General features: G+C 30.9%; 1 protein-coding gene across 1 annotated transcript in view; it reads left to right on the top strand.

Moving 5' to 3' along the window:
* sd (TEA domain transcription factor 1 homolog scalloped) overlaps positions 1–12158 on the top strand; it is a 96761-nt gene extending 84603 nt beyond the window's left edge. The window contains exons 4-10 of the mRNA XM_088269992.1: positions 4616–4746; positions 5785–5825; positions 6680–6842; positions 7837–7899; positions 7986–8152; positions 9145–9379; positions 11328–12158. Coding sequence (XP_088126118.1) covers positions 4616–4746; positions 5785–5825; positions 6680–6842; positions 7837–7899; positions 7986–8152; positions 9145–9379; positions 11328–11441 — 914 coding nt within the window. The 3' untranslated portion in view covers positions 11442–12158. The remainder of the gene's footprint in view (positions 1–4615; positions 4747–5784; positions 5826–6679; positions 6843–7836; positions 7900–7985; positions 8153–9144; positions 9380–11327) is intronic.
* Positions 12159–26033: the final 13875 nt, after the last annotated feature.

Genomic DNA, 26033 nt, shown 5'->3' with positions numbered 1-26033 from the left:
AGAATAATTCCGTCGGCGGAGGTGGACTTCCTTCGGAACATGTAATGTAGCCACTCGATGTATCCACGTTTACATACTGTTACGCTTGATGTACGTGCGCGCTTTTAAGCTCATCATAAAATCTATCATTAACAAAATCAATTTTACGTTTACTGCGGTTTACCACAAGGGACTCTACTCCAATTTACTCTCGCTACTCGCGTACGGATTGCAACCCCGAGTGCGAGTGCAATTGCTGCAATTCTCCTATTCCTTTTCCATTTCCTATCTCATATAGCGAAAATGACTTTGACCCTGATCTCCGATCGCGTCAACTTATCGAATAGATTTCATTCCTATATCTGGAAATTTGGAGCGAAGGACTAATCCTTGCCTTTATGTAATAAAGGGAATCGAGCACTTAAAGCAGTGCCCTGTGCATCACCTGATAAACGACAGTATATATTTTATTGATCTTATTAAGTAAAGTTTGACAACGGCGAATGAATATATTTACGATAGAGAGAAATGCGATATCTAGAGGAAGACCAAAAAATTCATGTATGCTGCAAAGAGAAAACATGGTTCGAAAACATGGCTGGCCTAAGTGACGTTGTCCATGACAGATGGACCTACAACCTAGGGACGAGGGGAGCTGAAGTTAGGATGTAGCCAGGAAGAAGAAGAAGAAGAGAAATGCGATGTCGTATCGTGTATTCCGACCCTGGCGGGGTGGAAGGTGTCGGGCGTGCAGGGAGGTGGGCGGCTCGTAGAGCGGGTAGCGGGTAGCGGGGGAGCGAGCGGCCCCCGTTAGCGACTCCAAATATTCGCCTCTCCCATACGGCTCTATCCGTAGTAAATACGTCACCAGTTTTGTGTTCGGCAACTAACTTTAAAGATAACAATGGCCTGACAATACCGTCCTCTTAATCATACCTATTCAGCGGAAGAATTCCGCCTCTCACTCGCGAGTGGGAGCCTTTTTGATAAAGCGGATTCATTTTACTTTTTTTACCGCTTTGTTTATTTCGCTTTTCGTTCTAAATACCTTTTTATTTGGTGAATCTTCCATTTGAGTATTTAATTTCGTATTTTAATATATATACATATTTTACCAGCACGGTTAGAGCATTTCTCATGAATTAATAATAGGATCATCTTTCTTTTTTTCTCTTAATATTAAAATGAAATTACATACATATCTTAATTTCCCATTTCGTAACAATTACATAGCTAATCAAAATGTCTGGCATTCGAGAAAGAACAATATTAATATTATTATTATATTAGATACTGGATTATTCGCCCTACGGATGAGATGTCAATTTTAAAGGTGTCTCAACTTGATATGAGACATGTATCATTCTTCCCTTTTTGTCATGAAAGAAGATGGAAGTCTGAACATCTGAATGGCGAACGTTGCACAAGTGTATAAAGTGATCGCTTAAGCCAGCCAAATGCCAGGTCGTCAACTCTGGGATGCTCAGACTGCCATATTATTTCATAACAAAAAGGGAAGAATGAAACATGTTTCATATCAAGTTGAGACACCTGTCCGCCTCCGTAGTGTAATTAATGGTCAGCACGCTCGGCTACCGTTCTGGAGGTCCCGGGTTCGATTCCCAGGGGGGGTCAAATAAATATAAGTGATTTTTCCACTCTAATATTTATTCTATATTACCCTGGACTGGTACCTGAAGCGGAGGGCTGATCACCTTTCCTTCGTGTGTTAACGATCAAGATAACACTGCGTTTGTATGATGCAGTGCCCTATGCACCAGTGGGGTGCGGATAAGGGTTTGAATGAATGAGACACCTTTAAAGTCCGAGATTTTTTTTTTTTTTTTAATATTTTAATAATTTTTTAATGTTACACGTTACCGGTTACTTAGAGGTGGCATACTCTGTGAATACCCAGAATGCCGTATTCCCATCTCGAAACAAACGTCTTCATCTATGTTAAGATATCGAATGAAGTCTACTTTTGTGGTCTTTCTTGGAAAATCTTTCAAATAAATTTGTCCGAGATATTTTACTCGGTATATACAACTATTTCCTAAAACCTATTGTGACACGTCTTTCGATGCATTCCGCATCATTTTCTAACATTTGAAAATGATGCGTAATGCATCGAAACACGTGTCACAATAAATTTTAAGAAATAGCGAAACTTTGTAAAACTTAAATAAAAAATTAATAGATTTTACCGTAAAGTGACTGCCGAATGAAATAATGTTTTGTTTTTTAAAGATGTGTATTGTATGTTGTCGTTGGTTATCGATTTGTCAAGACGCCCTTGCGGTGAAATCCGAATGATTGCCGAAATAATCTTAATTATGTCAGGCGGCATACTCAAGTTTGTCATAATACCGCCTTTAATTGCGTCCGAGTGGGTTTAATCGCGATTTAAAAAAGCGATTAAGCTATATCGGCGCGTTTAATGCAGTGACGGCGGTAGGCAGGCAGTGGCGGCGTCGGAGCGCCTCGCGCCCCTCGGAGTAATGGCCCAACTTGTAATACGCTCGCGATGAAAAGTTTCTCCTTCGTTTATGGTATATTCCAGAAAGTTGCCAAGTTCCACGGACTCTCCGCTTGTTTGTCTAACTTCGAGATTAAAATTTAGAGAGAAACAAAATTAATTAGAGCACACCACTCGTGTTGGGTATATATCTATGTACCCGTCGACTTGTTGTATAGTAGACATGTACATACACACAGCACATGTGAGTGTGGAGGCGCTCCGCGTCCGCACAACCTCATTCGCACCCCCGACATCTTATTTGTAATTATCTTCAAAACTTTATGCCTCTGTAAAGTGGACTCGAACTCCACTTTTATTAAGTCCGTATTAACGCCGTTCTCGGTATGTACATCGTAATATTAAGTACGAACATGAATGTGTGGGTACAATTCTTATTATTTATTTTATTTTGCGTGTATATAAGTGAAACGAGATAAATTTAACCACTTAATATGAAGTAAAAATATTTTCTACCGACGGCATTCAAAAGTAAAAATACCTGCGTCGTTTTTTATGCTATAATTAATTTAGTACAACGGATTTTTCAGGATATACTTACTGCATTATGTACTTAGATTATGCTGTACATTTACATAAAATTGTGTGTTGTGGTCCCTTGGTTAGTGTCACAGACAGAGTTTCTGGGTTCGAACCCACTCTACCACAATTCTATTTGTAATAATGAGCCGCTAAGGCTGACAGAAATAGTATAAAATTGAAGTATTTTTGTAAATAATAAAAACACAAATATTTAAAAAAAATTATTAAAAAAAGAAAAATATTGGAAACCCTGTATTTCTCGTAAAATTCTGAATGATACATAAATTTTTACATTCATAATTTTTATTTTAAAAAAGCTACTTTAACACGATTTTGAGTGATGTCACATTGATGAAGGCAATAATGATGCTGTAATGTGTTTTGTCTGTTAAGTGGACGCAAGATGCAAAAATGGAATGAACTGGGCAGTGATTTCAGAGGGTTGTTAATGCTTTAACAACATTGTTTGGATTCGTGTTACTTTTTCAGTAACAGACAATTATTCATTTTAAAAAGAAAAATACTTCCTGACAATATCGTTCTATAACTGGTTTCAAAATGCTTAAGTCAAGTCCAAGAGCAATGTCAAAGTTGTCTGTACTGTGTAGTTGATGCGTTATCTAATAATAAATTTACCCTAACTAAATAACTAACTAACCTTCACGCCGCTTATCCACAGGGGTAGGCAGAGAGAATAGAACGCCACACCACTCTGTCTTTGCAAACATTCTTCGCCTCTTCCCGATTGTTTCGACTCCTAACCTGACCGCTTTTAAGTATTTGGCATACCTGATCATGCCAAGTTTAAATTTATCCTATTATAATATTTAAAGTGTTTTCATTTTTAACACTGTTTTTTTTTTTTTTTTTTTTTTAAATACAATAATGCCATTGTCATTTAGAGAAATAAATAAATTATTATACTTTCTAAAAAATATTGCTACCCGCTAAAAGAACAACAAAACAGGTTTGAGCAATAACAAAACGATATTTAATAATCAGGAAGTAGTACATCCCTTAAAACATATTCTCAAGAGAACTGTGTTTAATTATTATGTTTTTATTAGTTGAATTAAATATATTATATTTCAATGGCATTGCAATTAAAATTAAATTAAATTCCTCAGAATGTTTTCTCTTTAGAACTTTTTAATTTGTCCGTTTTATTTTATTTTAAATAAACATTTGTTTTTTTTTCTAAACAAAGTACATATTATGGATTATGTTGGCCAATTGAAAATATCAGTTACGGGTACTTGAAATAATGAATTACGGGTAGCCACAGAATGAAGGTCATTATTGGTTACGGAATAATTACTTAAAATTAATGACTAAAAATATATAATACTAAGTGGAATAATTACTTACAATTAATGCCTACAAATTATTTACTCTCAATGCTGATATACACCTTAATCTTAGGTTACTCAGTATGTCGGCTATAAGAATGTATATAAACTGTTTCAAATTTGGAAAAGTCGGAAGAGTATGGGCTAAAATAGGTGCGTCCTCACTTTAACGAGAGGGGTTTGTATTGCATTTTTAATAATTGTGTTTTCTCAATTATTTTTACAGGGAGAAACGAGCTTATTGCGAGATACATAAAATTAAGAACGGGAAAAACGCGAACTAGGAAACAAGTCTCCTCACACATCCAAGTTCTCGCCCGGCGGAAGCTCAGAGAAATTCAAGCTAAATTAAAAGTGGTAAGAATGTATTTCTATTGTCATTTGTCATTTAAATCTTTAAACTATTTGGACCTTTTTCTTAAATCGAATTTTCAAGTTTTTAAATAAGTTTTTAAGGGTTTTAATCATTCAAATAAGCCAGTTTCAAAGTTACTTGGATTGACTCAGTTACTAAAAAGTAGTGCAAAAGCAATATTCCTATAATACGTGTTATTTTTACAAGATTAGTAATATGATTGTTTTATCATGAGTAGAATTCTGAACCTTAAAGCGTATAAATCAATCACTCAAACCAGCCAATGGTAAATTATAAGCCTTGTAAATATCCAGACTTAATATTCTCACCTTAATAAACTTCTCCATCTATGTAAATATAGCAAAAATCTGTATCGTGTAATTTATTATGGTTAGAATTGAATAGTTTTATAAAATGAATAAATGTATTGGATGATGAGAGGAAATGGTATATTCAGGATGGTGGTATGATGAAGGAGAAAGCGATGCACAGCATGTCGTCCTTGTCTAGCGCCCAGATAGTGGCCGGACTACCCGTCCCGTATCACCCCGTGGTAAGCCGTGTGGACAAATAATGATCTGACCAAACTTAACGGTGTTCATTTTGCTATTTACCCGCCTATTAAATAAAACATCGCTGTTCGTTTTCTCGGTCAGGCCGTGATGCTGTTTTTCCTTCCTGGTTCCGATACGAACGCTGATTTCGCCATAACAGTTCAGCGAGTAAAGAACTCGAGAAAGCGATTTGCTCCACCGACAGAGGTGCATTTTACGCCAGTCACATTATTAGTGCAAGTGTCTGGACAAGATTTTTGCTGGAACTTGTGCAAAGCTTTGCATACTAATCAAAATATGCCTGTTAACGCTGATTTAGATAGTAGATGTTTTGAAATTTTCTTTATTAAAATAATTATCTGATTTTTATAGTACTATAATTTCTTACGATATTCTTCATTATTACTATTGCTTTATTTTGATTTAGTTTCCATGTCTTTATCTCAATTTCACCTATGAAATTTTTTAATGATTTTAATTTTTCAGCAATTCTGGCAACCAGGATTACAACCCGGTACCTCTCAAGAGTAAGTACTTCTTCTAATTATATTTTTTTTCTATTTTGTAGCTATTAAATTCCTTTTTCAATACTGCTGATAATAATAATAACAAAGAGAGTAATAATAAATTTTACATTTGAGGGAAATGAATTTTGATATTTTTTTCATATCCTGTTTAACGAAACTGAACTTAAAAAGTACTGTAATGCATTCTAAAAATTATTTCTTTTTCTATTTTTAACTTTACCATTTTAACTACTGTTAAAATAACATTACATATATAGTTATTTGGACAGTCACCAAATCAGTTTATTATATATCCCGAATTTCATATTGGCGATTCTTTATTACTTATTTCATCTGTTCCAGTTTGCTAAAATGCTTTTGTTATCCATGATTTATAATATATAACATCAAAGTAAATTTAAATGACTCTTATATGGTTTGAGATGTTATACAAATTTTTAAAAAAATAGGAGAAAGATGTCTCATTGATTTGCATAATGTTCCAATGTATTGTGATTCGCATTTGTAGAACCGAGGTATTTCAGGAATAAGTTGTGCCTTTTGTAGTCATCTTAACACATTATTTGCGGAACACTTGAAAGCGTCTTTTACATACTGTAAGTAGAAAGCGGGAGATGTTTACAAGCGTTCTATTCGGTTACTTTTAGTAAAGCGCGAGAGACGCCAAAACACATTGGACAGATCGGAATTGGGTTTGCGGTTACTTGCGATTAATATACTGAGGGTCGGGCGGCAGACTGTCTGAGTATACTTAGGGTCAGGGTTGATGAAAAAACTGCCCTACAACAATGTGTTAATGCCTATTTTTAAAATTGAAAAATATAAATTTTTATATATATATTTTTTTATTTTAGCGTGAAGCCATTCCCTCAAGGGACATACAGTGCAGGGAAGGGGGTGGTAGGAGGAGCCGAGGTAGCACCCCCGCCCCCGTGGGAAGGCAGAGCCATCGCCACCCATAAACTGCGGCTCGTTGAGTTCTCCGCCTTCATGGAGCAGCAGCGGGACACTGAAACCGTAAGTCCAAACACATTCTCTGCAAATAAAAAAAAAATAAGTCGTTTTAATGGTGGGTGATTTGTGACAGCGAAGAAACCAGTTATTGGTCAGCAAAAATAAGTGAATTAACCACTTAACAGTTGAATTTTGGCGAGAATATTCGCTGGTGTGGGAAGTCGAAAGAAGACTGCACGAACACCGCTTGGATTAAAATTGTCAATTTGATTAGAATTGTCAATAAAAACAAATACATAAATGTATTTGGTTCAGGCAAATCAATACGAGGAGTCGGAATACGATTTTCTCAAGCACCACTCGGGCTCATCACTATAATGTAAACTCCTTGCCCGAGTTACACTCTGGTTAAACTGAGAACTGGTTAACAAATATAACATACATTAGTAAAGTATCATCTTTTCATTCATTGATTTGACAGTCACTTTGTGGTAATGTGTATCCATTTTTAATTAAAATTTCCCTAGGTTAATATCGCTATTTCTTTAAATCGATGCGTTCCACATCATTTTCACAACACCTGTTTGGATTTTTTTAAATGATGCGGAATGTATTAAAACACATGTCAGATTTAAATAAATAGTGGTACTTACCGAGTGAAATTTTTATTAAAAGTGTCATCTTTCAAAAACAATTCTTCTAATTTTTCAAATTTAAAAAAAAAAACTGAAGCAACGTTTTAAGCATTGCTTTATTTGTAGATAAATTTGTATAGGTGAACTGTTGAATTTCATTATTCATTAATTTTATTACAATTGGATTTAAGGCCCTTCCATTTAATTCAATTTATTTATTTTTTAATTTTACTGATTGGATTGGGATTGTGTATGGATGACAAAATTATTCAAACATGATTTGAATGGTAAAATGTAATTTAATTAATGCATTACAATCAAATCAATTCACAACTATTTTACTTTCCACCATGCTTTTTTTCTAAATTTTCTTTAAGTTTGTCTGTTTTATATATTTTAATTTGAACATATTATCTTTTCAGTACCAAAAACATCTTTTCGTCCATATAGGAGGGTCAACAACATATGCGGATCCATTATTAGAGGTTTGTATTTTAAATTATTACATTGTAATTGGATGTTTTGTATTAAATGCGATTTGTAATTAATTTTATTTCTATTTTTGTTTCAGTCTGTTGATGTAAGACAAATATACGACAAATTCCCCGAAAAGAAAGGCGGCCTAAAAGAACTCTACGACAAGGGACCACAAAGTGCATTCTTCCTTGTCAAATTCTGGGCCGACCTTAACACCAATATTCAAGATGAGTCAGGGGCCTTCTATGGTGTAACCAGCTTGTAAGAATCCTCACATTTCACATTTACAACATTATTTTAAGCTTTTCTGAGTATTCAGTACTTGAATGTGCCAAGATAAACATACATATTGCAGGAGTAGATGACTTGCATATCATGGGTATACTTGCAAAAAATGTCAACTCTAAAATCCCTGTTCTTTAAAGCTTTTAGCCTGCATAAAATACCCGCTATTAAAGTAAAAGCTGAATTTACTTTTAAAACCACATAAATATGAAATTTCAAACTACTTAGTGTATTTTGCCAGTTTATAGAACATTGAAAACTTTATAATATGCATCATTAATTCAAAATTTCATATTTTTAGTCAAGTTTAGTTAAGGCTGTAGCAATAAGCCACAACAAAGTGTATTATTAATTAATTGGTGTTTTTGGATTTACAACACTTCCAATCTCTCTGAATTAGTTTCACGATAGTGACTTAATGCTTCAAACTGTCGATTCATCATTCTTGGTTAGTGATTTCATTTTCATTATTTCTGACATCCCTGTGAATAATTTTGAGATTGTCTATTCAACACTTTTGCCCGGTCGAAACCAGCCTATGACGGTCATCAGCCCCGTAAATGCCCAGACATATATAAAAAAATATATAAAAATAGCTCCTAATTGGAGATAATCCAGATTTGTGAACACACTCAAAATGTTGTAAATAAATTCATTTTTAAATCGAGCCTGCGATATGTGCAAATGATTAATAAAATGGACATCAATAATGTTTCTTTTAATACATTTAAAAGAAATATTGTTGATGTCTATTTAACCAGTTGATAAAGAAATGTTCTATATAGTTATACTTGTATGACAATTTATTTAAATTGTTTTATTTTTAGATTACTGAGGTGGAAACCTATACATAGTTGGAATTGTTATTTTTTTGTATTTTATCATATTATGTTATTTTTGTCGAAATATTCTGTTGGTTTTCAATAATAATAAAAATGTGAAGTTTTAACCGTTTGGTGTTTTCCCAGGTACGAGAGTAACGAGAACATGACCATAACGTGCAGTACCAAGGTGTGCTCCTTCGGGAAGCAGGTGGTGGAGAAGGTGGAGACGGAGTATGCGAGGTACGAGGCGGGCCGCTTCGTGTACCGCATCCACCGCTCCCCCATGTGCGAGTACATGATCAACTTCATCCACAAGCTCAAGCACCTGCCCGAAAAGTACATGATGAATAGTGTCCTCGAGAACTTTACCATTTTACAAGTAAGTGTTAAATGTATGCGCTTTACCACAATAATAAATATTTCATACATTTCAGACAGTTTACAAGCTGGCGACAGGATTTGATTATTTTACATATATAGTTCAGATCTTAACAAAGAGATTGGTAAATAATATTCATATAAACGCTGGGAACAAAGTGAATAGTGCACTGAAATCAGTTATAGCAAATAAAAACCTGTCAGCGAAAGCTAAACTGGCAGTACACAACGGAGTCCTGGTTCCGACCCTAATTTCTGGAAGTGAAACATGGAGTTGGCAAAAGAAGGATGAAAGTAGACTGAATGGAGTCAAAATACGATCTCTCAGAAGAATATGCGACAAAACCATGTATGATAGATGTTCAAATAGTGACATAATGAAGGAATGCAAAGCTGAGACAAGCATTATCGATAAAATTAAGAAAGGTGTATTGAGATGGGTTTAGACATGTAGAACGAATGAGTGAGGAAAAAACGGTAAAACAAATTTATGAGGCGAATGTAATTTGAAAAAGGAGCAGAGGAAGACCGAGAAAAACTTGGCACAATCAGGTATGCCAAATACTTGAAAGCGGTCAGGTTAGGAGTCGAAATAATCGGCTGGTGTGTATGAGGAGATGCATGAACGTGGAAGAGGCGAGGAATGTTTGCAAAGACAGAATGGTGTGGCGTTCTATGGAAGCGGCGTGATGGTTAGTTAGTTAGTTAGTTATATTCATATAAAAACATTAAATATGTAACTCATTCTTTTCTGACATTGTAATGAGGCCCGGCACAGAAGGTAAAAATGCCCCTCCCATCCTTAAGCTTCAATTGACCAAACAGGTAGAAATACCTTTCCCGTCCGAAGTGTGTTAATATGAGTGTGTGAAAGGAAAGTAAGCAATGATAAAAGTGGCATGCGTACTATGCTACGGTAAGTTGTACAAAATGAACTCGGAGTCTTTCCAGCAGTTTATCTTGAGCTACGGTACATATAGCATTAAATAGCATTAAATGTATTTTAAAGCGTGCACCTGTAAAGGCTAAAGCTGTTAAGCGTGTGTCTGTCATGCTCATGTTGAATAATAAAGCTCTAAAGTTATTTGTAATGTAACAAATGCATAATTATACTTTTTTTTTGGAAAAATTATTAACAATTGAAATGCAAGATTTTAAAATCCAGGAGCAATGCCTGTTAAATTTATAGAAACTACAAAAAAAAATGAATGAAAAAAAGTTTCTTGGTCTGGGTATTGTGTTGTAATTTTCACATCTTCCATTCCCATTTTTATTTCCTATTTAGTGTTTATTATTGGATTTTTGTAATGCATATTTATATACATATGTATTATTATAAAGTGTCTCTAGTTATCGACTGTTTAAACAGATTGGTTCAGTAAGTATTGATTTACAACAAAACCATGTGTTGATGTAATTTATTTTAAAAATTATTGTTCATTTAATTTATAAATTAAGTTTTTCTTATTTTATAAGTTTTTCTTAACTTTTTACGGTAAAAATTTTAAACAATGTAATTATTTATTACATCATGCAGTATATTAATTTAAAACCATAATACAAATATTAGCTAGACATACTTAACAAAATAACCTATTTCATACATGAGAATATAGCTGAAAAAATATTTTATTATTTAAAAAATAATTATGTGCAGTTAACCAGCAGGAATCATTGTTGGCAATAATCTTCTTCTTCTTCTTTTTCTAGATCCTAAGGATCTGTTTGTGCCTCCGCTTGTAGCTCTTGGGAGTTGGCAATAACAATATTGGCAGTATTTTCATAACAATTTTTTTAATGCGTCTAATATCAGATAATATCTGCATATGTAATTAGTAAGGTTGTGGGGAGGAGGAAAACATCCCTTTTCACCCTATGTAACTTGTTTATGCTATCAACATGATGCAATTCGTAATGAAGTTATTGTAACAGTGGAACTTTATTTCCAGGTGGTTGCCAATAGAGATACACAAGAGACTTTGATATGTGCAGCTTATGTTTTTGAAGTGTCGAACAGTGAACACGGAGCGCAGCATCACATCTACAGATTGGTGAAGGACTAAGTGCCCTCTGCTGTACAAATACTCTATCCAAGGATGCTTCTATCAAAAACACACAGTGCCTCTAGCATTATGTTACGTTAACATTTTATAGTTAATTAGCTTATCCTAGAACTGACTTGTTGGTACTAATATTATACACCCATTCTCCGGGACTATGTTTATGTACTTATTACATCTGCCTGAAATTCCCACTACTCCACAAAGCGCTACAATTACTCTATAATTACAGAATTTAATCTTATTTCTCCCATATTGCAGTCGTGTGAAATTTCAATATGGTTTTTGAGTTCAGAATTTTCATTATGTATTACTTTTGGATGAATTCATTTGCTATTCAATAAAACTTATATTTGTTACAAAATATAATCGTACATTTAGTACATTCTGTTTTATATTTTCATTCGCTTTGTTTATTCAGTATTACAATATTTATTGGATATATAATATTAATGAAGTATTTGAAAGGATGATCAGTGTGCAGGGTACGTGTAAGTGTTACAGTTAGTAGAATTTCAGGCAGAAGGGGAGGATATTGTACCCATTAGGTCGAACGACTTAGTAATATAAAAATGTAAATATTTCTACAATTAGAGAGTTTAAGAATGTTTTCGATTTAAAATAATCTTTTGGGTTAAAGTATAAGTGCTATATTTGAAATCATTTTATATGTGAATGAAAATACTTTTGTATTCATTTTTGCATTGCCAATAAATTAAAGATAATTATTTAAATTAAGACGACGTCGGTGATGATCATTGTGGATTTCTGTCAATTTCATTTATGCCATGATACGAGTATGTCACTCGCTAGACAATATAGTGTGTAATCGGAAATGTGTTTGGTGAGTACGGTATTGCGCTAGGTTCGAGAACCGAGGCAGCAGCTCGATACTTGTATCTCCAGTACAAAACCTCCTTTGTATTACGCTATTTTTTACTAAGCAAAGTGGCAATGTTTTGATCTCTCTTTTAGTCAAATATTTTTAGGTTTCCTTCAAATATTTTGATTGCGTTTTTTTTCATGTTTGCAGTGGTAGCTTATTATTTCAATATTTTGTATGTACGGATTAAGTAGCATAGGATAAAGTGAAATTATTTTTATTTTGATAAAAGTTGTTAATTTGATAATGGTAATACGGTCGGACGAATAAAATATAATTTGGTCGGGCGACTGACGCCCAAAACTCTCCGTAACAATGAACAATTTGGAAAGAAGAATGTAATCAGTATATTTTTGTCTTCTGTGAAGATTTTGTATTAAGATTAATGATAACTTTCAATCACTCTTCACTCATTTGTTTTTTATTATTGAAATTAGCTCTATATTCATAGTCCGTGGTAACCCGCTGTTTGCCGGACTGCAATACTAGGAATCCTCCGGCGACGTACAGTATCTTCACTAAACGACAATCTCCCCGCTACAAAGAAGCAAGAATATCTGATGAATGAACTCTTCTGTTTGTTTTATTTATATTTTCTCATATCAAGATGGACAATCTTTAAATTGTTTTCTCTATATTAGTGTATTGGAAATTCTGTTTATGTACAAATTCTCTAAAAATACAAAATCTATATTTATATCAGAGATACTATATAAAAATTAATATTTTTGGTGCATTAAGGCGTATGTTTATTTGCACAAATATTTTATTATACATTCAAACACAATTTGGGTAATGTGTATGCATTTATTTGATAGAAATATATGTTGTCTTTTGTTCAGTTTTACATACATCTGTAATACATTTCTAATCGGGTCCATTTATAATTTCCCTTTTTATAAAGACGATTTCCAAATTCAGATGCATTATAATGTATACTGAGTACATCAGTATATAAATTTACATATGTATATTATTTTGCCATACATTATTTCATTATTTTTCTCAGTACTTTTAGTTTTGCAAGATTTTGTACAAATGTATTTTAATAAATAAATACATGGTATGTTTGATTCTTGACAATATTTGATTTTTTTTTAAATTTGCACTACAAGTTAGATAAATTATAACAGTAGAGCCCCCAAATGCTTAACAGTGCCCTTTTTTCAATTATGTATACATTTATAATTTCCAGTAAATAATTAATTTATTCTAATGATGAATATCTCTAGCAGCATTTTCTACCTTTATCCGAAACTGAATTCAAACGAAGTTTTGCTTGGGTCCTCCTTACATCCTGTCCTAAAGATGTTACTAAGTCTTATTTTACAATCGAATCCTTGTTTATTTTTATGTCTTAACATGTAAATTTACTTTGTCCCAAGATTCAAACCACACAGTTCCCAAATAAAGTTATAAAGAAACTAATTATAAATGAAACCAATCTGTTCTCTATCATCCCTTGGAATAAAATCTTTAGTACTTATCAAGCATTAATTTATAAATTAAATGTACTTTCATCAATCTGCGATATTTGAGGTTAACACATATTCACTTTATGAATATGTAATTGTTAGCTGTAAAGCAAAATCGGGTAGGAAATTTTAGCAATAAAATATTCGTTTGTTCTTTGTAAATGATATTGTCCAATCAATGTGATAAATTGTTTTTTTTTTGTTTTATACAAATCAATATTTTTTTTTTGGTGTAAACCACAGTACATAGCATAATATCTTTATCGGCGTATACACTATTTCGCAACAACACTGTAAATACAATGAAATATTGTAGTCTCATAAATGAAACATGAATATTTTTTCTGGTCTATTAGATTTCTACTTTATAGAACTGACAAATGACCCGAATATTTTAAATAGGCGGTTCTCGACTTTCCTGTTTTTTGCTTATCCATATATCCTATAACTTATGTATTTTTTTAAAAAATAGAAGTATAATGTCAATATCAGATACTAATCAGGATATACTTGTAAAAAAAATTTCATTGCTCTACTTTCATACATATCGACTTACAAATCTCAGGAGTCGAATTTGAGACAAAAGTCGAGGACTGCCTGTTCATACAGATTTCGTAATTTTCGGTACTTTCATAATTGTTTTATTTACTTTTACAAAGAATTAACATATGGCAATCTTTTTTCAATTTACTGATATTCTCGCATATCGTTTTAATATTTTTACAAACCTTGCAAATCTAAATATTAAGTGTAAACTTTTGTTATGTATATGTATGTAATAAATGCATGCCAATTATTTGAAAAATGTGTATTTTGTACTAAAACTTTAGCTGTACGGTGAATGAATTGAACAAAGTACAGATTTCACCTGTGTCAAGAGGCAATTTATTATAGTGTAAATATATTTCTCCCAAAATGGCTGCTTTCTTGATAAAAATAGATTGTTTTATTCATAATGTTCATATCGAGAAACTGCCATATCAGATGAATTATAATTCTTTTTCTTTTAAAATTGTACAGTATTTGAGATATGTTTAAAATTTGTATGGAAATTGAAATTATAATTGATATTATTATAAAACCATGTTTTATTTCATTTCCTTTCATATTATTTATTTTTATATCCCATTAAAATTATATGATGACAATAATACCTGAAACGTTGTATGTCCATTAACATATGTGTAGCCATACCACACTGTAATTTTTCAAACACGGAGGCTTTTGTATACCTTAATTAAAGTTATGGTGGTATGGACATGTGGAGCGAATGGATAACGAGAGAATGACTAAGAAAATATATGTGGCGAATGTGAGAGGGAAAACAGAATGTGGATGACCGAAAAAGACTTGGCACGATCAGATCAATCAGAACCTAAAATCTGGCGGTGTCAAAAGTCTGCGTAATCGGAGGGCATGTATGACTAGATGTATGGATGTGAAGGAGGCGAGGAGTGTATGTCAGGACAGAAGAGTGTGGCGTTCCATCCTCTCTGCCTACCCCTGCGGGGAAACGGCGTGATGGTAGTAGTAGTAGTAATTAAAGCTATTCTGTTGCCATCAATCTACGCCTAAGGATTTATAAAAAAAGAAGTGATTATAAATAATAATAAAAAATCTTAGTATTTTTTTTTCTTCAAATATTGGAGTTGCGCTAAGTTTTTGTCTTGCTTACCATTGCACATTTATAAACCTTATTTACAGTAAAAGCATTCATATTCTTTGTGTGTGGATTGGGTAGGGTGGCCAGCTGTGGTCTATCCATAGGAAATTTTCAAATTCTGCTTCACCTAGAAGTGATGAGAGAACCATGGAAAACTATAGAAGGGAAGACAAACTGTCACTTATCTCGCAATGAAATGCCGGACCTTCCGTACCACTTCTAAAAGATTTGCCATTTTGTGTCCTATTTGGCTTTATATTGTGTATGAATGTATGTGAGGTCCTGAGAATGCCCCTTGAGAGCATTAACACCTCATGTCGCTTCTTCCAACCATGAAGATTTTAGCATCCCGGAGGAACAATGATGACCAACACCATTCGCCAACTGTACTCAGGGGATCTTCAGGATGCTGGGCAAACCTGGGAGAAAGCCAAGGAAATTGTGTGTGACAGAGTGGCTTCGACTAACACCCAAACCAAATAAAAATAATTAATTTTGCATTTGGCGGGAATCGAACCTGCGATGCTAGTTTCGCAGTCGAGCGTCTACCTGCCTACGCCATGGCGCCACGGTTTGAAACTAGCATTGCAAGTTTGATTCCCAACAATTGCAATAATTGTATTTCTTACAAAAAAAATTACAATTACTGAGATCAATTCTTTCTTAAATTCACTTTGCGATTTCATAACTGAGCATCTATCTATCACCAAACCTTATAAATGTCAGCAATGCACTTATAATAATCATATTGGATAATTTAAAGAGCGTAATTTTCATAAAACACCACCTCATATTCATACATTATATGTATATTTTTATTATTTATTAATGTGTACTGAATTTGAAAGTGTTATAATATACACTGTAATTATGTTGTTTTAATTGGGATTTCAAGTGGAAATAAATTATCACTTGGAGAGAATTGAAGAGTGTACACCAGTTTTGGAGCACATCAAAGACTAACTAATGGAGCACGCGCAATTTTTTTGCAGGAGCGAGCCATGCTGGTGTCACGGTAACAGAACCGGTGCACCTCTAGCTTTTCTCTTACAATTTTGGGTGGGTATTCTCATTTTTTCCATCTTATAAAGATCATAGAAGAATCATTATTTCTTTAATTTATTGTTTAAAAAATAAAAGCTGAAAAGATTTAGCTCTAAAACAACTCACTACCTTTACATAAATTTTACAGGAGAATGTATTTGTGTTTATGTTCATTACAGTAAAACCTCGATATAACGGACCTCTATTTAACGAACTTCAGATAAAACGGACAAAAAATCCAATTAGATATAAAAAAAGAAAAAAACCTGTTTTAAATATATTATACGTGTTTAAATTCAAGTATCGCATGTAAATGCATGCATGTTTTTAACGGCCATGATACTCAAAAATTTTATCTCAAAACTTCTAAAGTGCAAACAAAACTCTCTTTTTCAAAGCAGGATTATGGAAAGCAAGCGCGTTGATATCAAACAGCAGCATCACTTCACGACGAGTGTTCGATGAAAATAAATAGATTTTTTGTGTGTTTTGTATTGTTTATTTATATCTTAATACTGTGTGTTTTTTTTTTAACCTATTTTTATATAATGAACTCTCGGCTTTAACAGACACTCCCTCCCCCCAATTAGTCAGTTATGTCGAAGTTTTACTATACATATATATATATATATATATATATATATATATATATATATATATATATATATATATATATATATATATATATATATATATATATATATATATATATATATATATATATATATATATATATATATATATATATATATATATATATATATATATATATATATATATATATATATATATATATATATATATATATATATATATATATATATATATATATATATATATATATATATATATATATATATATATATATATATATATATATATATATATATATATATATATATATATATATATATATATATATATATATATATATATATATATATATATATATATATATATATGTATATATATATATGTATATATATATATAAAGTTTGCCTTCCTTAAGTGGTTTAATACTTTTCAAACATGATGGGTCTAGTTTTTTTTGTGTTATTATTATTTACAAAAATACTTCAATTTCATACTATTTCTGTGAGCTTAGGCTTAAGCTGTTCATTATTAGAAACAGGTATCGAATAAGGTAGTTGCCAAATAGCCTAGAGTTAGATATGTGACTGATGTGCCACAGTCCCCTATGCATGAAGTCTAATAATTACAAAGGAAAAGCGATGAAATGAAAAGGAAAAAATGTCAGGAGAAAAATATTTTCATTAATAGGATATGCTACATTATATTACATGTATATTTTTAGAATATGAAATAAATTGAGATAAATATAAGACATATTAAATTTAGAAAATGCACATTACTTACTATTGTGTAACTTTTTAGACAGTACCTACCCATATGTTTAATATTTTTAGACAAAATTAATATGTAGTGTCTACTCTCTTATTCAGCCTACTGTCCCGTCCCGTCTTTGGTTTAGGAAAATTTCGATGAACAAGAAAGATACATCCACCATTTGTCGAATTAGGATGGGTCATTGCTGTACGAGAGAGCACCTTGCGAGGATTGGTGTTTTTGACTCCCCCATTTGTGAGTGTCGTTTTGAAGAGGAAGACCTTAACCACATATTCTTTGTTTGCCCAATAAATGACCAAATGCCAACATTTTTTAAAACTCTGCCCCCGCTTATTACCCTCCCTACAGATATCCATCTCATCCTGGCGAGCAGGAACCCAATTATGTACTGACTTTTAGTTGTTTTTGTTTAATTAAATGGAATAAATTTATAGTTTAATAATAAATCTATCATATTTTATAATTAAGAACAATATTCAATTAACTTGACATTAGCAAATGCTATGTATTTCATGTGTAACGCCATTCTATATTTAAAAAATTTAAATATGTAGTGTCCAAAAAGTTCGATAGATGGCGTAGGTGTTATTTTATTAAGGCTTTTTGCCCCCTGGCTATTACATTTACTGGCATGTTTTATCTTAGTGGCAATAAATGCCACTTTTACGAGTATTAACCATGATAACCAATTTTAACAATGATTTAAACATTTATTATTTTATTGATAACATCTTTTATGTTTTCAGACTTAAAATAATTTTGAATGTACCATTGTTAACGTTTTTATGTAGGTACCTTACAATAATAAAATACAAATAATACTATAGTAGGTATCAACTGATTACTTTTATAAATAATTGTCAGTCAGAACTCATAGAAAAAGTTAATTTATAAAATGCGCATGTTGTCTTGCACGTATTTTGTATTACTTCTCTATTATTTTTTGGTTATATATATATATATATATATATATATATATATATATATATATATATATATATATATATATAATATATATATATATATATATATATATATATATATATATATATATATATATATATATATATATATATATATATATATATATATATATATATATATATATATATATATATATTTATATATATATATATATATATATATATATATATATATATATATATATATATATATATATATATATTTTATATATATATATATATATATATATATATATATATATATATATATATATATATATATATATATATTAAAATAATAAAAATCACATGATTACCTATTCTGTGGGTATTTTGTCTAAGTAAAAAAACATAACCGGACGTTAAACTCCAAAATATCTACAAACTGAAAATAATATCGTTGTAAACACATAAAGATTGATTGATATCTTAACATAGATGAAGAAAAATGTGGAATTATGGTCATTTACAGGGCTTACGACTTGTCATGAGCTGGTTTAAGTGATCACTTTATACACGTGTAACTTTTACCATTCTACCTATGATTGACAACCATACATCAAATTTCGGAAGTTATATTTCTGCTTCCCAACTATTAGTATGTATTTTTATCAGCAGAAACTTTATAAAATTTACGCCTAAAAATATCACTTTCAATTTTATTAAACAATATTTTGAGTGTGTCCAAATTCGTTTTCACAAATTCTGATATTTGCTCCGCTTATGTATTGTAATAGTTAATTACATTGAGATTTTTTTATTATTCATATCTTAACAAAGATGAAGAAGAATATGGAATGTTTAGGCATTTATATGGCTTACGACCTGTCATACATTCACAATTCTACCCATGATTGATAACCACAGTCCTCATGTTTCAGAAGTTAGTATTTATTTATTAAATTGTATCCATAATACGAAAAACTTGCAAATGACAATTGCGTGTTGTCTGAATGGAAAAATCATGAATAGTGAAAGCTCAATTCTACTATCTCACTCAATTTATTGATAACGACACGCCTTTATAAAAAGGAACATTTAACAATGTGTACGAGTACTAAATCAATATAAAAATAGGTTTAAACATTTATAGATAGGTATAAGAGCCAAATAATAAAATACCTCAGGGTTTGGAGAGAATCATATTTCAATTCGGAATAGAAAAAAAACCTATGCGTAGTACCTACATAGTTTTATATGAGTTCCTATCGTGCATTTCTAATTCCGAAAGTGGGAAACGTCATACCTTAATAGTTCTTCCAGATGAAAAACGTTTCAAAAGGTAATGGATCACTACGATAATGGCATTTTAAAGTTCGTGAAAAGATATCGGCATGAAAGGTCGCAAACGCGGTAATTGTAAATTTTCATAATTCAAAAAAAATCACACAATTAAATTGTGAAGATATCGGATTTATTCTTCCACCATTAAACGAATTTTGTTACTTATCCAGGTGATAACCAACCATGACTTTAACTAAGGCATAGAAATGTGAATAATGATTATCCTTCTGGCCTTGAAAAAATATATTTATTAGATGCCTTAGAAAATTCTCCTTGCCTATACTACATAAGGATTTATTGTACATATATTAAGTTATGTCTTAAAAATTATAGTGAATGTGTATAGTTAATTAATAATTAATAATAATAAACTGCCTTCAGACTCAGCCGATTGACGACGTTTTTCATTAATATATATTTTTTAATTTCTCACATTATCATTTTCATATCATAATCCATACCTGTATCAGCGCCCTTGAGGTAGTATTTTTACGAAAATGGCGCTATATAAATCATCCAAGATTATTATTATTATTATTATTATTAATATATAAATAAGGTTTATCCCAAAAACAATACAATACAATACAATATAATACACTACACACAATGGATTCATTTTCTTATATCAATCAAGATTTGTCACATTTTCATTTATTTGTCTTAATCGACTTGTCATATTTTCTAAATAAGACACCACTAAAATTGTTAGATCTTTATATTCTATTTATTGCCTCATCAATTGTTTATGATTATTCTTCTGGTCTCAATCTATTGATCTCAATCCGCACCCTACTGGTGCATATGGCACCGCTTTAATTGGAAGCAATGCTAACTCAATCAATGATTTTATGAAGGCGGGTGATCAGTCCTGCGCTCTGTGTAGTGTAATAATTAAAGAACTTCAGAAAATTACAGCTACTTACTAGAAATTACGTGGATGAGGAATAAAGGTAAATATTAGTAATGTCTAGGGCACATGGGCATGCATACGTAAGTTATACTCTATTAGTATATTCGAGATCCTTACATAATAGTACGATATTTTATTTATTTTTTTGACATTTTAATGTATAAATCGTGTGAAAGTTAGCACGCATTTAACTTTGCAATGTGATCATTATAACCATAGAGATTTGGATAATAATGCACAAATTTGCATAAACGTATTTATGTACCTGAATAGATTATGTACATTTTAAAATTGGGAATAACTATGGAAAGCGAGTAGACAGTTTCTCTTAGATTTTCAATGCTTTTTTCCTTCTAAATTAATTTAATATCTATGTAAAATAAAAAAAATAAAAGGCAAAATGCATTTTATCATTGAAATTTATGAAGCGCGACTATCGCGATTTTATAAATTGCTAATTTTTACGTGTTTAAAACCATAATATTATTTTGCATCACAATATTCACATTACGAATCCTAGTTTATGTTCATTTTATTCATATTTATTGTTTATTTTTATATTTCTATAAGTAATAGTAAAATTTTGCAAAAAAAACTACAAAAACAAATGTAAATGTTTTTTTTTTTAAATACAAAATACATAATTCGCAACAAATTTATAATTTTCAAAAATTTATAAATTCCAAGATAATGTGTCTTCGTTGATTCGTAACAGTATTATCATGATGCGATAAATTAAAGTAAATATTTGTGTAAAATGTACAAAGAAAGTCGATTGCCTAATTCAGGTGCACACATGGCGATGTATACGGAGAAAGTACTAGATTGACCAGAGCATTGAATAATAATAAACATTTCATAACCAAAACAACCGGACAAGTTTCACAGTTCTGTTACTGACCAATTATATTAAATAATCACCGAATTATATAAACCAAGTACAGACTTAATTACATTCTAACATATTACTGCGATACACGTCAAATCTCAATGAAACAAAATTGATGGAATGATTATTTTACATACATAAATAAACTAGATTTTTTTCTTTTTTCTTAGCAGTGCGTAACGTTAGTTATTCTTACCAACAACCAGTTCTTACATCCGAAAAATTTCTACGCGTTTTAATTTTTAAAATAAATTCCTACGCCACTGATTCACCTCAACTTAGAGCCTACTACATCCTATTTTTTAATTTGATTTTTCGGTTGCACCACGATATGCACTGTGAATTTTACGTTCACGAATAGTTTACGCCAGGGGCTCCCAAAGTGTGCGCCGCGGCGCCGTGAGTCGATCCTCTATCATTATCCGAAACCACAAATATTTCCTTTTTTGTTGTTCTCTGCTTCAATTCTTAATTCATTCTCGAATAACTTGTGAATCAGTAAATAAATTAATATACTAAGGATAATGCGATTGCCTACTTATAGGCGCAACATACATTTTAATTTTCATTTAGGACTTGCAAGCATACGTAATAAATTATTTTTCAATAATTATTGGCTTTTCGCTTCAATAGTCAAAGACAACATATTTAAAAAAAAAAAGAATAACATAGTGCGTCCAGTGACTAGCGTAATTTGAATTCACTGATTTTTCAATTGGATGTCATTATTACAAATAAATATATACTAGTATTTATATATATATATATATATATATATATATATATATATATATATATATATATATATATATATATATATATATATATATATATATATATATATATATATATATATATATATATATATATATATATATATATATATATATATATATATATATATATATATATATTATATATATATATATATATATATATATATATATATATATATATATATATATATATATATGTGTATATATATATATATATATATATATATATAAATATATAATTTAACTGTATTGATCATGTCAGTCGTTGCATTGAATCAACTTTCTATGAAAACTTCGACACAAAATCGTGTCACTTTAATTAAATGAAAGTGCCGAGATAATAAGTATGAATAAAAAATTTAAAAATGGACAATTTGATGATTAATACTTTATTGAAGTGTGATATGTACAGTAAAATATTTTTGTATTTAAAAGTGTAATGTTGCCAGTAATGTGCTTTAAATGTTGTTTTTACACGCAATTCAAAAATAAAATAAAAATTGTGTCTGTGTCTTATGATGTGGGAAATTCAACAAATTTTTAGCCTTGATTTTTATTCACATTAGTTTGCGATCGTATCGCGGTTTGTACATGTAGATGTACAAATGAATGCATACTTTATACATCTGCATAAAAACATTTCATGTACATATGTATATCGATTTACTTGACATTATTGCGTACCCGATGAAGCGTTAATCATGTATCAGAAATGCATGGTTTAAGCATCAAAGAAAATAAATTTCACTCGTCTAACGACACACGTTTCGCAGTAATGCGCCATCAGCAATCGCCATTATGAAGATCTCAGTAATTTCACAACGCAGCCTGTAGCACAGTCAATACTCAATACACATGGAATATAGAGGATAATAGTAAGTATTCACTTCACTGATTAGCGTCTCTCTTTTATTGAATATTTGCAGATATCTAAAGGTTCTCAGAATAACCACAACTCTGGGTGTGCTGAATTCTCAGGCAAACTATGTGAATTTCATCATTACAGCCAATGAGTACGGAGCACAATACTTGAAAGGTGTAAAGCATATTTGCGTTAATCCTATATACTTCATTTACTACATTAATGAGTCACTTTCTAAAATACTGCTATCATTTTATAAAGCTGATACTGTCTTACATGAATTTATTTCGCTGGTACGCGGGCGATCAATATATTTTCCCCAAATTTCTACACCAATAAATGAATATATTACCATCAGCAAGCCAATCAATAAAGTTTTATTTCAATAAATATTCCATTATTATTTGTAAATAATATTTGTGGACATAAATATCCACAAGAAAAAAATATATGAAACTCCAATAGAATGGGATTATATTACGATTTTTTATCGATTTACGATCTAATTATCTGTGTTGATCCATAATATGGCAACTAGTTATTTTTACTATTAAAAACAATTTTCCGGAATTGAAAATTAATTACCGATGAGCATTTTCTATTAAGTATACTGCAATATTTGCATATTCAAACTTGTTTCACAGTTTTAACCATGAAATACAAACAACCTCTCAGAATTTATTATTGCATGCATTATATGAACTTAAATGGTTTGCTAAGAAAATTCCCCACGTTTCTTTTTCCTTACCAGGAATATTACCAGACATCACTCATATTTACTTTAGTTTTTGTCACAATGAAACAAAGAAACACCGCAGTACATGTCTTGACATCCTGGGTACTTTATGTTTATCACAATTTGGAATTAAATGTTTTGAGTTAAAAAAAAATATTGGTGTTTTCCCTTCTTTTGTACTTACTTTTGTACATGCATTGTACATAGTATCTAATACTTCGCTCACTCCTTTCAAGAACGTCATAAATTAACAAACTTGATTTTTCAGGAGAACGTTTTTAAAGTTTAAAAATATAACACAATATATTAAAAATAAATATCAAGTCACTTATTAAACTTTTTACTGTGCAACAGATCTTTTTAGGTAAAACCTGAGTGTTTTTTCTCCATTTGAAAAATATTTAGTATATTTAAAAAAATAATTAAACAATCCCTTTTCTTCAAAATTCAAAAACAACATTTTCTGTCCTGTAGCGGGTAAATATTAAGTGAAAAATATGCCTCTTTTGCTGGGATAAAGTACATTTTCTGGGCATTCTGAAAACATGCACAACTGAAAATTAGCGATTTTTGATTTATGACGTTCTTGAAAGGAGTGAGCGACTTATGTTAGTACATTGCCGGACGTATTTCTAAGAAGTAATATTTTCCAACATACTTAGTATTAATAAAAAAAATTAACATTAATTTTCGTTGTCAAAATTTTGTATGATTTTAAACCATCTTAGTACGGGCTCTGAACCTTTTGCGATCAACTAACAAGATTTTTATTGACAATAATATTTAGGGTTATTTCACATATTCAAACTTAAAAATAGTTTTTTTTTTCGAAATATCATTAGATAGTACCTACTAACAGAAAAATTAAATTTAAGTACAATAATAAATGCATCATAAAATATTTTATTTTTGAGGGAGTAAAAACAACAAACATAAGATGTTTTTAATTGGTTTGATATTGCAGTATTTACAATACAATACACATGTACATATTCCTGTGAAGTGAGTTCCAACATCGGTAAATTGACAATAGCCGAAGAAGTGGTAGCGCAACGGTACATCGCTTATCCAATAACTATGCAAAATATATTTAAAAAAAATCATGTTAGAATTTAGAAATGACCAAGTTTTGCTTTGCGATCGACCGGTCGATGGCGATTAACTGGTTAGGACCTAAACATTAAATTTTATCAGTTATTAAAAGAAGAAATTATCTTATAAACATTTAATGTTTTCATTTAGCGCGTGAGATTCTTTTATGGAGTGTGGCGTGTGATTTCTCTCCCCACGGAGATGAGACGTTTCGGATGGTACACGAGTATGTCGGTCCTGACAATCGAGGTCACAGTGCGATTCAAAACCTTAAAACTGTTAATTAAGCATATTCAACAAAAATGTTTACCATAATAGAAATACGTTAAAAATTCTACTGTATGAAACTATATATATATATATATATATATATATATATATATATATATATATATATATATATATATATATATATATATTGTAATTCAAATTAAGCACATAGGTATATTTACTGTAAGGTATAGGACATTTTCTCTAAAGAGAAGTTTAAAATTCCCGTATGCAGGTATCTGATGAATCCACTGGGTATCCGATAATAGGTCATTTTTCCTTTAGTACATTTTTTAAAATAATGGTTTTAAAATATTATCAAATGGTAGGTAACTCATCTATTGAATAATATCAATACCATGGTTGACAAAACTTCTA

Source organism: Brachycentrus maculatus, unplaced genomic scaffold (genome assembly GCF_059751285.1).
Source record: "Brachycentrus maculatus isolate JH-2025_06_01 unplaced genomic scaffold, ASM5975128v1 h1tg000370l, whole genome shotgun sequence".
NCBI lineage: Eukaryota > Metazoa > Arthropoda > Insecta > Trichoptera > Brachycentridae > Brachycentrus > Brachycentrus maculatus.
The sequence above is the reverse complement of the archived record's forward strand: the minus strand, read 5'-3'. Positions and strand labels throughout refer to the sequence as shown.